At 47.7% G+C, this 14637-nt stretch overlaps 5 protein-coding genes across 5 annotated transcripts; 2 read left to right on the top strand and 3 right to left on the bottom strand.

The window, feature by feature from the left end:
• Nucleotides 1–3330: 3330 nt before the first annotated feature.
• LCP9604111_9354 (uncharacterized protein) lies at nt 3331–4128 on the top strand (the record flags this gene model as incomplete). The annotated part of the gene is made up of 1 exon (XM_039077599.1): nt 3331–4128. The coding sequence occupies one exon, from the start codon at nt 3331–3333 to the stop codon at nt 4126–4128; it is 798 nt and encodes a 265-aa protein (XP_038924628.1).
• Nucleotides 4129–6636: 2508 nt separating this feature from the next.
• Nucleotides 6637–8195, bottom strand: LCP9604111_9355 (uncharacterized protein; the record flags this gene model as incomplete). The annotated part of the gene is made up of 4 exons (XM_039077600.1): nt 6637–6712; nt 6764–6873; nt 6929–7687; nt 7893–8195. The coding sequence occupies 4 exons, from the start codon at nt 8193–8195 to the stop codon at nt 6637–6639; spliced, it is 1248 nt and encodes a 415-aa protein (XP_038924629.1).
• A 566-nt stretch (nt 8196–8761) lies between these two features.
• LCP9604111_9356 (cytochrome P450) lies at nt 8762–10594 on the bottom strand (the record flags this gene model as incomplete). The annotated part of the gene is made up of 6 exons (XM_039077601.1): nt 8762–8834; nt 8889–8935; nt 8988–9767; nt 9822–9940; nt 9995–10235; nt 10286–10594. 6 exons carry the CDS (start codon nt 10592–10594, stop codon nt 8762–8764), a joined length of 1569 nt encoding a protein of 522 aa, XP_038924630.1.
• Nucleotides 10595–11204: 610 nt separating this feature from the next.
• Nucleotides 11205–12770, bottom strand: LCP9604111_9357 (glycosyltransferase family 69 protein; the record flags this gene model as incomplete). Its single annotated transcript, XM_039077602.1, has 1 exon — nt 11205–12770. One exon carries the CDS (start codon nt 12768–12770, stop codon nt 11205–11207), a length of 1566 nt encoding a protein of 521 aa, XP_038924631.1.
• A 642-nt stretch (nt 12771–13412) lies between these two features.
• LCP9604111_9358 (uncharacterized protein) lies at nt 13413–14006 on the top strand (the record flags this gene model as incomplete). The annotated part of the gene is made up of 1 exon (XM_039077603.1): nt 13413–14006. The coding sequence occupies one exon, from the start codon at nt 13413–13415 to the stop codon at nt 14004–14006; it is 594 nt and encodes a 197-aa protein (XP_038924632.1).
• Nucleotides 14007–14637: the final 631 nt, after the last annotated feature.

Genomic DNA, 14637 nt, shown 5'->3' on the forward strand with positions numbered 1-14637 from the left:
TCTATTCCCCTCTTTCGTCTCCGTTAGGCAACGGCTGTGCCCGCTTGAAACTGTGGGTTTCCCGACTGTTGTTGCGCAGTGACTGCGCATCTTCGCCGGACATGCTGGATCCTGATATCCCTACCATGTAGTATCCGAGATGCAGTTTTCGGAAATTTGCGCATTCAAACGAGTCATTTCCACCCCCCCTGTCGACGGGACCAGCCCGTTTCGAATACGGAGGCAGGAATGATAGGAAGAAGAAGGAAGAAGAGTCCAGATCTACTCTGGTAAAATGAGATTCTAGATCGAGGTCGGCCCCCAAACAATGCCCGTAACGATCTATCGGAGTTAAGAGTACTCCGTAGGTATCCTCCGTCGCAACATAACTATAAAATCCGATATGACTCAATTAATTGCGTGCTGCAGCGGGGCAGGCGGCGGCTATCGCTAACGTCTAGTAACAGGACATAGCGTCCTTGGCTGCTGACGTCTACCTTGAGCTGCAGAAGAGGCCTGGGGAACGAGAAATTTGGAATTCGAGCCTGCCGATTCGAGCTGAGGATTGCGCAAACAAAGAAAAAGTACAAAAACGTACAAAAAAAAAGGGGAGGGTTCGACACATCTCACGGATCTACGCGGCTCAGACAAAGCGGAAAAGAAACGGAAAAAGAAGGAAATAAATCAGACGTTAAGCGACTGGGGACGGTGATTGGATCGATATACATGAATTTTGGACCAATCTGCCCACGTTCTGAAATTAATTTCAAAATTAATGAGCGAATATCGTCCAATATTTTCATTTCTTTTTCTTTTCTTTTTACGTTAACCGTTGGAGCAGGATGGGCATGCAATATGCACGGCATGACTCGCGCAAATGTGACGATAATTAAACTCGGTAATTACGCCAACCATGGATGGCCACGACGTGTTGGTTCAGGAAGGAGTTGATCTTTGGGAGGGTCAAGCGTATTATCTGCATCTAATGGTTAGTGTATGCTACATGGACGGATTGCGGAGCGAAGCGAAGCAATTATAGGGAAAAGATACGAATGAAGATACAAATACAATACACGTACAGACGAAAGGGAAACATATATTACACTAGCCCTCACGTGACCGAATCTGCCTGCGGCTACGCGACTGATGAACGCCAAAAGTGTCCCGAGTGGAGAGCGGCAGACAAAGAAAACAGAGTGGGGAGGGGCAAAAGGCTGGTTTTAGCCCCCGGGGGGAGCCATGTTGATCCGATCTGCACGGAATTGGGGGCTTCAGGGACTAGGATTACCAGTGAGAGGCTTGGGGCTTGCGAAGGGGGGTTCTCGGAAGCAACGGGCCATACAGAGGTGGCCGATGGGTTGCCCTAATTGAGGATGGATTTCACGCTTGCGCAAGTTGACTGCGCCGCAGAAATACGATCAGAACGTCTTTTCTATTCCTTCTTTTTTTTTCTTTCTGGTAATTGGAGGAGATTGCGTGGATCTAATTAGAAGAGTGATATACATGATACGGTCTATTGATATGAGGTGAGATGAGAATGAGAATAGACTCAACTGTATTCCTTGAGATTAATATTTTTATATTAATTCCGTTTCAAATAGAATCGTAACGGTTAAACCGTGAAGAAAATCAAAGGAAACCGTTGGCGGCTGCAGATGACTGACGATCGGCCTGGTCAAGGCGCAGATCGAGGGAAAATGGCGCAGAGGAAAATTATTATCACGCGAGTAACATCAGGATCAGTGCTAAGACATGTATCGTCACGGATTTGATATACATGCAAGTTGACTGCGCAGGAAATCCGCTTTGTCGGCTCCCCCGAGAGAATAAGAGTATAGTTAGATTGTAGGTAAGTATATGTAGTATATAGTAGTCGTGTATTGGCAAGTACAACATACTATTGTCAGCCTGAAGAGGATAGAGCAGAACTGTGCCACGGTCTTCAAGGATCTCTCTTACCTCATAGTGCGCCTTGAAGGACAGATGTGTTGGCAGTGCCAAATCGAGCCTGCATTAGCTCCTCACGCTCATTCGTCCCGATATCCCAGGGCCATGGCGTACGTCGCAGCAACAGACTTTGCGTCTACCAATAGACGCCGCGCGTTTGTGTTGGTTCATTTTTCCTTTTCCATTTCTGCACTGTGTCTACATCTGACTTCAAAAAAAAAATAAGGAAGGGGAAAAGACACGGAGTATCAGGTAGCCCGTTACCCACTCACATGAGCAAGTTACAACGGGGACAAAGTCGTGTTGGACAGAATGAAACACTGACACTAAAGCAGAAATTGAATTGAAATTCACGAGATTCCTATTCTTCACTTCTTTTTTTATTTCTACATTATCTGATAGGTGCTCAATCGAGCTTCTCACCTAAGCGCTCATGCAGCAGGGTCCCAAAGACCAGCAATGATTCTCTCTGACTTGGATATCGGTCTCATTACGTCGATGTTCTCAACTGCTTTTTGATATACGATTTGTCATTCATCACCTCGCCTTGGCGCTAAGATTGCAAAAGGCTAAAGGTAAAATGAATTTACCGCGTGGCCCTCCTTTTTTTTTACGCATACGGAGTATGTGCATACACATATGTATGTATGCTGTATATACAATACAGAAAAAAGAAATTAGAAAGATCGTCCCGTTAAAGAAGCTCCAACCTTGGAACCCATATCACTTCTCTACAAAGAAAGAAGGATTCGAAAAAGGTTAAGGAATCGGAGTAGACCGAATTGCCACATCTTCAAAAGATATAGAATTAATAAAATAATTCTCTCCACTAACGGAGTCGCAGTCCGGTTCACCGATTAATGTTTTATATTATATTATATATATATATATATATTTATTATATTATATATTATTATATTGTATTTGTATTTTATTTTCCTATATTCCTATATTCCTATATTATTATTATATTATTCAATGTCTGGGGGTGGAACCAAACCTCATAACAGACCCCTGTTAGCCCCAGGAGCCTTGTGTATCCGCGGTACACAGCTATACAGGGGGGGCCAAAGGAACACAACCAAGACCCAGGCAGTCGGTCCAGTGCACCCAACGCTGCGAGAACTATTTTTCGATCTTTTCGCGTCCTTTTTTCCTTTAAGACGGCGGGCTGATCTTCTTTTCTTTTTCGAGAGATCTATAAACCTTGCCCGTTACCCCAAGCGCATACTATACTTCCTTACTTTCTGTACTTCCCAATCGTCCATTGGCTCTCTGATATAGACCTCTATATCCCCACTTCTACTATCAGACCTGGTCTGAGCATTTCTGGGGAGGATTCAAAGCTTGGTCTCTATAAATCCCGTCCAAAATCTACGTACTGGCCCAATTCCATATTCCAAAATGGCACACGCAGAATCATACGCAACACTGCCCGCCGCACGCCAAAGCAAAATGAAAATCGACGCCCTGCTGAACCCAGGCGACGGAGACATCTCTCCACGCTCCCAGCACGCCTCAATCCCAGCCCACCGCCACAGCTACCATTCTCACCAGCCCTCACCAAGCTTCCTGCCCGCCAGCCCAGACTACCGCTACAGCCGGAGCTACCACAACTCCAGCCCAGGCGCGCTATCCAGCACCTCGACCGTAATCCCCTCCCGGTCCCACCAAATGTTCTTCACCTACCGGTCCTCGACCGCCAGCGCCAGCGCCAGCGCGGACCCCAACCGCGCCAGCACGAGCACAAATCAAAGCTCGCTCTCCGAGCCCCCCTCGCCAAACCCCTACCACTCCCGCGAGCGCTACTCCAGCGTCTCCAGCGCCTCCTCGACCAACGGCGACCGCCGCCGGCCGCCGCGGCCAAAGTACGAGGAGGAGGAAATGTACTTCATCTGGTACCACCGCGTCGACCTGTCGCAGGAGTGGAAGGAGGTCCGCGCTGCCTTCAATCGCCAGTTCCATGATCGCCAGCGCAGCGGCTTCCAGGGCATCCAGTGCAAGTTCTACCGCTTTATCAAGGAGAAGAAGTGTCCGACGCTGCGGGAGCAGCGGCGCATGCGGGACGGCGAGTTCTTGCGTGAGGGGGCCTCGGCGGCGCATGGTGCTACGCCGAAGTATGGCGTTAGGCAGTATACTAATGTTTGGTATCCTTGGATGAGGAAGGAGGGGGATGGTGCGTTGCCGTTGCGACGGAAGTGATTTTCTTTTTTTTTTTTTTGGTTTCGGGTGGTTTCGTTGGGAGGTCAATTTGTCTGTCTTGTTTTTGCGTGGGTCGGTCTTCGTCTTTATTAAGATACCTCTGTTCAGCGTGGGAGGTCTGTTGTCGTTTTGATGTTCTCTCCTTACATATCTTCCATCTGGGTTCCTGTCATTTTCTTGTCTACACTTTCACTTTACACTTTCCAAGCTTGGTTCTTGGGGCTATAATATCTATATGTTGTGTGGAGCTATCCATGCCGTGAGAGTCAAAACATCGGGATTTAGATCTAGATATTACTATAAAAGTCGAGGTTGAATTGAGTCTGAATGTTTTCTACTTTCAATGCTTTATCCAGGAATCAGGTATTATCCTCTGCATTATTATCAAACACCTCAAGCAAATCCCCTACTTTCATCCTTCCTATTCCAAATCCCGAGCAACGCCATGGTCCATCCTCGCCTATTGATATCCAACATAGTCCAACCTCTAGTGTAATGACTGACTCGCCGTTATCGCTGCATACATATGCTAGTAGATAGTATACTCGCAACCTATCCAATTCCAAACCATTCAGACCATTCTAGCCTCTTCATCTATTCTTGGTCTGGATATTGACCCAGAACATGACTCGTAGTAGTCCGCCATACTCCATCCAACCCGCTAGTCAACACAGCCAGACCATGCTAAGGCTAAGAAAAGAAACCTATCCACAACCCGGCCAATCCCTCCGATCCGTCGATCGCGGGTCCCTGTCCTTCACGGCAAGGCGAGTGCCATCTTTCGTCTAGGTGCTCCATATCCGTCCGCCGTCGCCGTCGCCGTCGCCATCCGCCGTGCTCCGTACTAGTATGAAGATCTCGGATGTGGGAATTAGTTATCTAGTGCGATTCTGACATTTCCATTACTTGATCAGGGGCTTTTATTTGTTTTTTTTGGTGGCTTTCTTTTTGTTCTTTGTTCGCCTTCGCTTCGGCTTATACGGGATGGATGAATGGGGAAAGCCAAAGTACCGGTTTGTATTAGTTAGTTCATTACTAGGCACATATGTATAACTATGTACTTCTACTTCTAGAGCCTCCCATACCAGGATCAGGGACTTGTCAGGGGCTTAAAGAATCGCATTGTTGTCCTGGTACTTATGCTGTATGTACAAAGTACTTAGCCGTGCGTGCAATATAATATGGGACTTGGGCTTGGACTCGGGCTTGGGCCAATTGCCGTGGTTTTCGATCGGCTTCTCTTTTCGGTATATGGTAGTTAATTGTTTTAGTTACTCCGTAGTTAATCTTACTATTGTTTCCGTTTTGATCGTGACTACTCTCGCTAACCCCTAGAGATCGTCGGAAAAACAAAGACATATAAACGGGGCCGATCCTGTCAATTCCTAGCGTGCCGGGGTTCGGGACTTCACCCGCGGACTCCATCGTGGGTTTTTTCGTTTCTTTTCTTTTCTGTCGCTTTCTCTTTGACAGAAGGATAATTCCCGATTCGAGGACTTTATTTCTAGTGGGCATGGAATTGTTATTTCGGGCTGTGGGGCGGATGTAATGTAGAATACCTAATGTAATAAGGGGTCATTGATGTGTGATGTCAAGTGTTGAAGATGTACTTTGTAAATGCGTCATAAAAGGTAAATTAGGTCGCCTGTGGCGATAAAGAATCAAGAAGCATTGCCGAGGCTTGATATCATAGTATGTATGCATGATGTTGCACGATGATATAGTTAGCCCGTGTTCGCTTCCAGGGGAAATTTGGTAAATGTGCTTTGGACTCTGTACTTTGGGGGCCAATAATACGAGCTAGTTGTATAATTATGGATATTTCATTCTATTGCAAGTTGAGACTGTACGATATAGGTAATATGAAGTGTAGTATTGTGTCACGGTCCTATAACTAGGCGAGGTCATACTGCATATGGCATTTAGGGCAAAGCGTACAATGTACATTGTACTATCCTTCGTATACTAATACTAAGTAACGCAATTCAAAAACTAAAAATTAGACCTCAAAGCTATCCACATCGGTTCGACATCCCCGGCGCTACAATTCGCACTAAATCCTGAAAACTCCACATTCGACTCCATTCGACCACTGGCCCTCTTCCGCGCTGTCGAATCTCATCCGCACTAATATGAAAAGAGCAGGAGGGGCACTGCAAATGCCGATATACTTTATGACTAATTTAATTTAAAGCGGCCAATTAGCAGGCTTAAATATTATGTGCCATTATGCTTCTTTCGTCACGGTTGTGCGAGTGTAAGATCTAGGTTGTACGGTAAGGTTGTTACTGTAGCAGCTACTATATACGGTATATGTTCCAAGGGTTGATCGAATTTAATTGTTTCATTGATTATGACCTAGCAAGAGGAAGAATCACTAACTGAAAACCCATCGAAAGCAAATTGCAAGATCTCAATTCCGAAATTTCCTTTGTATCCCCTCCACTTTCATCCAAGCCATGATGGCTATCAACGCGGCCGCGGTTGCTGATGGATAAATTCCATACCCTAGTCAACGGCGAGAATGCCAGAGAACATCAGGTTGGGCTCATCCATGAAGTGGAAACCCTGGGCGAGAGCGCATCTAGTAGACCAGTTAGTAAAGAAAGAGTGAAAGTGCAAACCGGAAACCTACGGATCAATTTCAAAGCTGGCGATGCAGTCATACGCGCCCTCCTTGATGGTCTGCAAGAACTCCCAACCGTCATGGAGATCATAGAAGGAAACCTGGATGTCAATGCCAGACTTGAAAGAAAGAAAATTTAGTAAGACTCAAAACATAGAACTACTGCAAACTTACCTCAGCTTGCTTGATCATGATGCGTTCGAAGCTCTTGGCACCCCAGGCAGGGTCAGCGGCAATACCCAAGATGTTCTCGTTGTCGCTAGTCTGGAAGCCGGGGGAAAGGCCAGAGAGGCAAACGATGCGGGAAGCACCATCTTCGACACGCTTCGAAAGCTCGTTATTGTCCTTCAGGCCCTCCTCGGGCATGGTAACAGAGATAGTGACGTCGTCATCACCATCCTTCAACTTGATTCCATCAGAGTGGTTCTCATGGTATTTAATGCAGTCGTCTTGCTCAACAAACTGCACGACGACGTGGCCATCCTCACTCCAAGAGCGCTCGATAGCACCGCCGTAGACGAGCTGAAGGATGCTGGAGACGTTGGCCCAGTCAGGAAGATCTCCGAAAACGATCCGACGAGGAGGTCCGGTAGGCACAACCTTGGGTGCCATCTGCTTCTGCAGGTGGAGCAAACGGACTTGCTTCATGAAGTCAGCTGGGGCAGTAACACCTCTGGGTTTCTTGGAAGAGTCAGTAGGCTCATCCGCGACGGACTCGGCCTTCTGGGATGCTTTGGAGCCAGCGGTGGAGTCGTTGTCTGTATCCCTGCATTCACCAGCTTTGTCCTTGGATCCAGCAGGGTTGGCAGCAGGAACAAATGGCTTAGCACGCGGATCAATGCCAGAAGTCTCCTTGGCGGGGGCACACGAAGCAGGGGCACGAGGAGTGGCAGTCTCCTGAGCGGCATCAGGGGAAGTAGCAGCTTTCTCGTCCTATGAAAGACCAGTGTGAGATGGGAGTAACGAAGAGAGATGAGAGATGAGTGTTGATAAGAAATGGGGATCAAGTCGCGGGGACAAAACACGAAGAGAGAATGGAAGCGACTTAATGAAGAAGACCATAACATGTAGTGGGCGGGGATAGGAATGGATGAGGGGAAATGGGGGCATTGGGGGCATTGGGAAGAGTGAGACATACCTTTTTGGCCTGCATGGCCAGCTCAATATCCTTCGAGGCATCATACAGCTTAGGCTCCTTGAAGCCCATCTGGGTAAAACGACGAGTGGTCAGGGAAGCTGAGACCGTGTGCACGCCAGCGAGGCGATCAGCACGAGCCTTGTTACGGACATCAATAGGAGCATGGGCACTCTCCTCCAGACTGATCATGTTGCTGTTGGTGATCATCTTGTAGATGACCTCAGTGGTGATGCGAATCTCTGCCAATCGCTGCAGAGTAATTGGAGCAAGGCCGCTAGGCCCAATGACTTTGGTTGTCTCCATGATGGAACGAAAAAAGTAGCAGGATGGGGAGAGGAAAAGAAGAAGAAGAAGAAGAAGAAGAACAAAACGGAACATTTTATTTGGAGTACCCGCGTAGAACAGATGCGTTCTGTGTTCGAATTAGGAAGGCACAATTGGATGCAAGACGGGAAGGAACATTCAAAGGCTTCATGCTTTCTTAATATTCTGGCTATACTTGTTTCATTCAGGAAAGACCGGGTTAGAAGACAGACATCAAGATAGAATGGCCCGGAGTCATTCCTATAGGGCACATATTAGATATCCCACTGTTCTTTAGATGTCAGACAAAGAAATATCCTGTAAGCAAACAGCATTCTTTATTCCTCTGCTACTCCTTGTGCTTGTATTAACTTGTCTCATTGTGTGCTAGGCAATGTCTTGTTCGTCAGCTACTATACCGGAACTATAGGACAAAGGCACGTTGTGGTACCTTCCGAGAACGGTCTTCTTCAGTCTTCTTCTACTGACAGCTCTCCAATCCTGACAAGGTAGCTTCAGCTATTATAGTCTCAGTAGCCATTCTCTGCAAAACAAAACATTTGGATCTAGATAAAATAAAGAGTGAGTCGCTCTTTCGAGTCCTTCCCCTGGTCGCCGCTGTCCAACTTCATGATACTACTATAGCCTCAGTTACAGGACAACCTCACATCCATATTCTTCTGCCTCACAAACCACGCATTAACAATCTCCCATTCTGCACTAGGATCATTGAATTCAATCTGCAAAAGCCCCGGTTAGAGTCAAATCTCGTTTCTGGAACCATACTCTTACCTTGTATCTCAGAAACAGCGATGGAATCAGCTTATAAATCTCCAGCAGACTGATATTCTTACCAATGCAGGTCCTCGGTCCAGCTCCGAAAGTGAACGTCGCACGAAGCATCTTCTGCTTTCTGTCCAGGAAATTGGCCTCGGACTCGGTATCCATTTTGAGCCACCGTTCCGGAACAAACGACTCCACATCCTCCCCAAAGACCCGATGACGATGTACTATCCACGGATTCGCACCAACTATCGTCCCGGCCGGTAGGAATGGGCCGCCGTCAGGAAGCTGGAGTCCCTCGGCGGGCACAACTCGCTCAAGCATCAATCCCACGGCCGGGTGAAGACGTAATGCTTCTTTAATCACGGCATCGAGGTAAGGGAGTTGCTCTTGGCTTTGCTTCCATGAGACAGGTACCGAGATCCGGTTTTCTTTCAAGGCAATGGTGAGCTCTTGGTGCAGCTTTATACTTACTGGCGGGTTCTTGAGGGTGTAATAAAGTATTGCTCGGAGAGATATCGCCGTTGTGTCGGAGCCAGCATTCATATTGCTGATCGTATATGAGAGGACTTGGTTGTCATCCACAATAGTCGGATGCTCGTCTTTCGCTTTCAGAAAATGATCGAGAAAGTCTTGGTGTGTCTTGGCCACTGGTGTGCTTTTCTGCTTCAATCGTTCGTCTAGTCTTGCGCGAGCAAAGCGAGCCACAGCCCCGGTCGATCCCCCCGTCAAGAAGCTTCTGAGAGGGTTCTTGATGAAAAGGTAGTCAAGCCATGGCATCTGCCCGATCTAATGCCCACTCTAATTAGCTTTCGTGTCATTTATCCAACACCCAATACTTACCTTTCCGACATAGTCAAGCGTATGCTCCAATGCGACGATGATTCCGTCGACATCATTCCCTTTCTCAAGAAACCCGAGTGGTTTACTAAATGTCAATTCTCCGATGACATCAAATGCATCTTTTTGAGCTGCATCAGCTTCCGCTCTCATGTCGCGAGAAGAGTGAGACTTACAGTACTGTAGCCAAGCAGCAATATCGCAGACTTTTGCTTCAGCTACGAACTCATCCAATCTCCCAAATAAAGTATGAATGATCTTATCGACAAAAGGCTCGAATTCAGTCAGAGTACTCATTGAGTAAGCTGACGAGACGGGTCTTTTAATAGCAGCATGAAAGACTTCATCAGTTGTAGTAAATAGTGTAGGCGTTGGTCTTCCTTTGACAAGCTGCTGCTGAACAGAATAGAAGTTTGTCTTGCGGATATTAGCAGAATGATCAATCAGTTATTGCAATTTGAACACACCTTTTGATATCCTTTATTAATACCATATATTGTTTTCAGGGCATCCAAATTCCGCACACTGACCACGTTGGGTCCTAGTCGAACATAGTCCCCGTGTTTTTGGTGAAGGTTATGGAGCGTCACTTCTGAACGGCCATTGGCGACATCGATGAACCTCCAGAGGTTCGTTATCCTCGCTAGTAATGGCCCGGGGATGGACGTTAATCCTGGGTTGAGATATTTGCGCGTAAAGTGAAATATAACAAGGGTGACGAGGATGGCTGGCAGATGTGACCAGACTGAGATCAATGCTTCTGAGATGATGGCCATGATGAAGTCCTCAGTATTTTGTTGTAGTGTGTTAGTATAGTAATTACTTCATAGGCATACTGTGCATTTCCATTAGATCTGAAATGGGGGGGGGGAATGGAAACATTTCGCTCTTATATGCGCAGCACGCCTTAAGTGGTCTAGACTCAAGAGATACCAGCTACCTGTAAGCGACCACTCGGGGTGGTGACGCATACGGGTTATAGTTTGCTGGGAGTAGACGAACCAAAGTCTGTCCTAATGTGACCTACCGTAGGGGATAGCCTAGGTTTACTCTATACAAGCCTTTAGGCATTCGAACCTACCCAGCTTAGTGGCTATGCCGCGGTTTACTTACTTGCTTGCTTATATGTTTACTTGCTTACTCACTTACTTGCTTACTCACTTACTTGCTTACTTGCTTAGTTAGTATTCCCTTGCCTGAACGACTCTATTTTTTGCTGAGCGAAGGAGGAAAAATAATTATCAGCTCACAAATTATGCATTGATCTAATGCTCCTAAAGCTTTTCTAGAAAATAGCAATACACCAAAAAAACCAAAAGAAGCAAATCTATATAACAAGAATAGATAGAATGGGTATCTGATTCCACAACATCAAAATGTCCAGGTCTACGATGGGATAGGAATACTCTCGTATCCTTTCTGCCCGGGCTTACGGTCTTGAATAATAACCTGCAGGCCGCGACGACCACAATAGCCATCATTGCCCGCAACCCGATCAATAACCTGGAAAGAGCCGTTACCGTCCTGCGCAGCATCAGGGACCCACACAGTCTCCTTCACAATTTGGCCGGGGACTTCCGCACGACGGGGATTGTACCAAGGCAGACCGACAAGGTGATTGCCAAGGTTGTGGAGGAACGAGTACAGCCCCTCGAAGCGGCGAGTGACTCCTAGCCAAGAGAGAGTGCGGGAGTCATAGGCGGTCCGCACGAACGGGTTCATATAAATTCCCGTATCGGTGATCTCGTCGATGTTGGTTTGCGGGTCTTGGATGTCCGCGTGGATGAGGCAGCATTCAGACGCCTCCCAGAAGAGATCCTGTCCGGAGCGGAAGCGAGCTGGGTTAGGCGTTGTGGGTGGCGAGCCGGATTGGAAATATTTGGCATCAAATGCCACCATTCCGCCCCAGCAGCTGCGCACTCGCACTGCGTCCTTTCCGGCTAGCACATCGCTTCGGCTCTCGCCTTTGCCGGATGAAGTGAACCATGGATAGAAGGGAAGACCCATGCTGTAACCTTCAAGATCGCGGGTGGCGTATGTGTCGTAGAATTTGATAGGGTTGTCAAAGTCTACCGCGCAGGCCGCACGGTACTGGGCAACACCGTCCTCGTTGGCGTTTGTGGAGAATAAGAGCTGGGGAACCTCGGCGGGCTGGAAGAGGATATCGTTCAGATAGAGTAGCTTATCGAACTTCATCTCCGGGTGGTCGGTCAATGGCTGTAATGCTCGGTTCCGAACCTGGGCCAGATATTCGATGCGCTTGATTCGCTTTGATCCACCAGGAATGGTCACAGTCGGTATACTATTCAGGTCCAGGTGCTTTTCAGACACAATGGATTTCTGGCACTCCACTTTCTCCTCTAACGCGCGCAATGCGCGCTCTCCCTCGTCACCGCTGTCATTCTCGTAGATACTCAAGAACACATTGTCAGGACCGAGCAGATCAATCAGCACCAAGAGTTGTGTTCCCCATTGGCCCTGAGCAAGCTTGCCGCCACTATCATACAGACTTGCTGCAATAAAGACCTTCTCCTTGCGGGGATTGCCTCGTCCGGGGTATGAGCTCTCGAGTACTGATTTGCGAAGGGCAGAGTAATGCGCGGGTAGATGGGTATATGACGGGAAGAGTAGCGAGGTAAAGAGCGCGAGGACAAAAACGATGCCGGCGACGACGGGCAGGTAGCAACAGCGGCGAATACAGAGACGTCGAGAACAGCTCGGTCGTGGTGTGCCTGCGAGAATCGGTCTGGAAGTGTTGTTCAGGCGGCGATAACCCGCCGATGCCGAGGAGAAGATTTGGGACAGCCAGGGCAGTTTTCGTTTACCAAATTTGGACGAAGAAGGGACTTGAGCTTCGAAATCGGCCTCGTCGAGATTGAACGTCCCCTGCGAGTCAACTGAGGACCGCGAGGCAAGCTCCCATTCATCGGGATGCAGTAGTCGTGCAGTCATGGCGGATCGTGGTACCAAATGGGTATACACCCTTAGGCCTATCTTTAGCTGCAAATTGATTCAATAAGCTGGCACATTGCAGCTATTGTTGATGATAAAAAGCAAGCCTCCATGGAGAACTTACATCATCAATGCCATCACGTGGTGTCAGACAACTTGCGATTATTATTCTGCCGGCAATTAGATTGTCTGCCAGTAATAATTGGAAAGCACCGGGCGGTATAGCTATTACATTAGGCGGTACATGTATTGCCTTGGCCTCGGTACTCTGTACGGTGGGATGTGAATATAACGAGCCCAAATGTTTCTGGGCTTCAATAAATACGTTCTAGATCGGGAAATAAAACATTGAACAAAACAAGTAAATTGAGAGCTCTATGTCTATTTCATCATTTGGTTAACCGCAGTAGGAAGTCCCGGTATGTAGTGACGTAGCTGTCGTCCGGGCACCCATGGACTTGCCTGTTCTGTTGGCGCCTAGGCGAAATCATTTATCTTTCCGCTGAGTTATTCTCTTTATTCACTTACTAAAATCCCAATCTTCCACCTAAACCACCCACTTGACCAAGTATCCGTGGCGTGGTGATTGAATATACTTCATCTGTGAATATACCACGGCTTCCCCGCATTCCACAGCCCACCATGTCGCAATCGCAATTCAAATTCGCCAATTCTGATGCCGAAGTGCCAGGCAAAGGTGTCCTTCCCGCGGAGTTTACCATCAAAACACCAGCTTCCACAGATATTTGGGCCAAGCCACCTTCCACGATCTCCTTCTCGGCCCCGATTCTGTATAAGTCCGTGCCGCTGAAGTCATTCAAGCGGATCCGCGTCGCCGTCACTGGCCTTTGGGAGAAGAAATATGACCAGGGTGGTGTAGTGCTCGTCCTCAATACTGCTGGTGGTGGCCAGAAGTGGGTGAAGTGCGGCATTGAACTCACCCACGGCAAACCCCACCTCAGCGTCGTCGCCAAAGATAACTGGGCGGACTGGAGTTTGCTTCCAGTGCCTTCAGGTAGTGGTTCGGCAACCCTTGAACTGGTCAGGGAAGAGGACAACAGTCTGTGGATCTATCTTGTTGAGGGCTTGCAGAAGTCTCCTATCCGGGAGGTCACTTGGATCTTTGAACAGGAGAATGTGGAGGACTTCTGGGTTGGTATCTATGCTGCCCGGCCATCAACCGAGGGCGGGGAGCTTTCTGTCAAGTTCAGTCATTTGATCATAGACCAGGAATAGGTCAGCAGGACGTTGTTAGTTATATGCCTCAATAAGGTGACGATGGCCACTGCGAAGAGACAACAGTATATATGACGAATAGGAAGATTGGAATGAAGTATGTTGTAAAGTAAGACCAGTTTGATCATACGTTGCAACGGAACACGGCAGGCCATCAATGATCTATTCAGGTAGAAATAAGGATACCGGCTTGCTGCGGACATATGTACCACGGCTCCACAGAGTTCCAGGTCCACCTCGTGTATCTGCTAAAGATGACTGACATGGCGAAGATCAGCCGATGTACGGATAGTTCCAGTCAATCAAGTTGCTTTCTTCCAAGATTCATGGTTCGTTCTTTGTCATGGTGGATGATCAGCCATGCTGACGCACTTGCGGTTACCAGATGCATTAATAGAGAGGTTATGCTAATTTGAACACTGAGGATAGTTAGATTGCATATGGTTTTAGCGTTCTTGGCACTATATCGGATGTCTATTGCGCTCCTGGGCACCCCTGAATACTTATAGTGGATATATAGACTTCGGGTCCTCTTGCTGTTCTTCTTCTATCCTATATGTGTATACTACCCATTAGAGCGCATATTCCTACACCTTCCCACTGAGCTATCTGATCCTACTATACCCAGTGC

This window comes from Penicillium roqueforti, assembly GCF_015533775.1.
Source record: "Penicillium roqueforti strain LCP96 04111 chromosome Unknown scaffold_46, whole genome shotgun sequence".
NCBI classification, from domain to species: domain Eukaryota; kingdom Fungi; phylum Ascomycota; class Eurotiomycetes; order Eurotiales; family Aspergillaceae; genus Penicillium; species Penicillium roqueforti.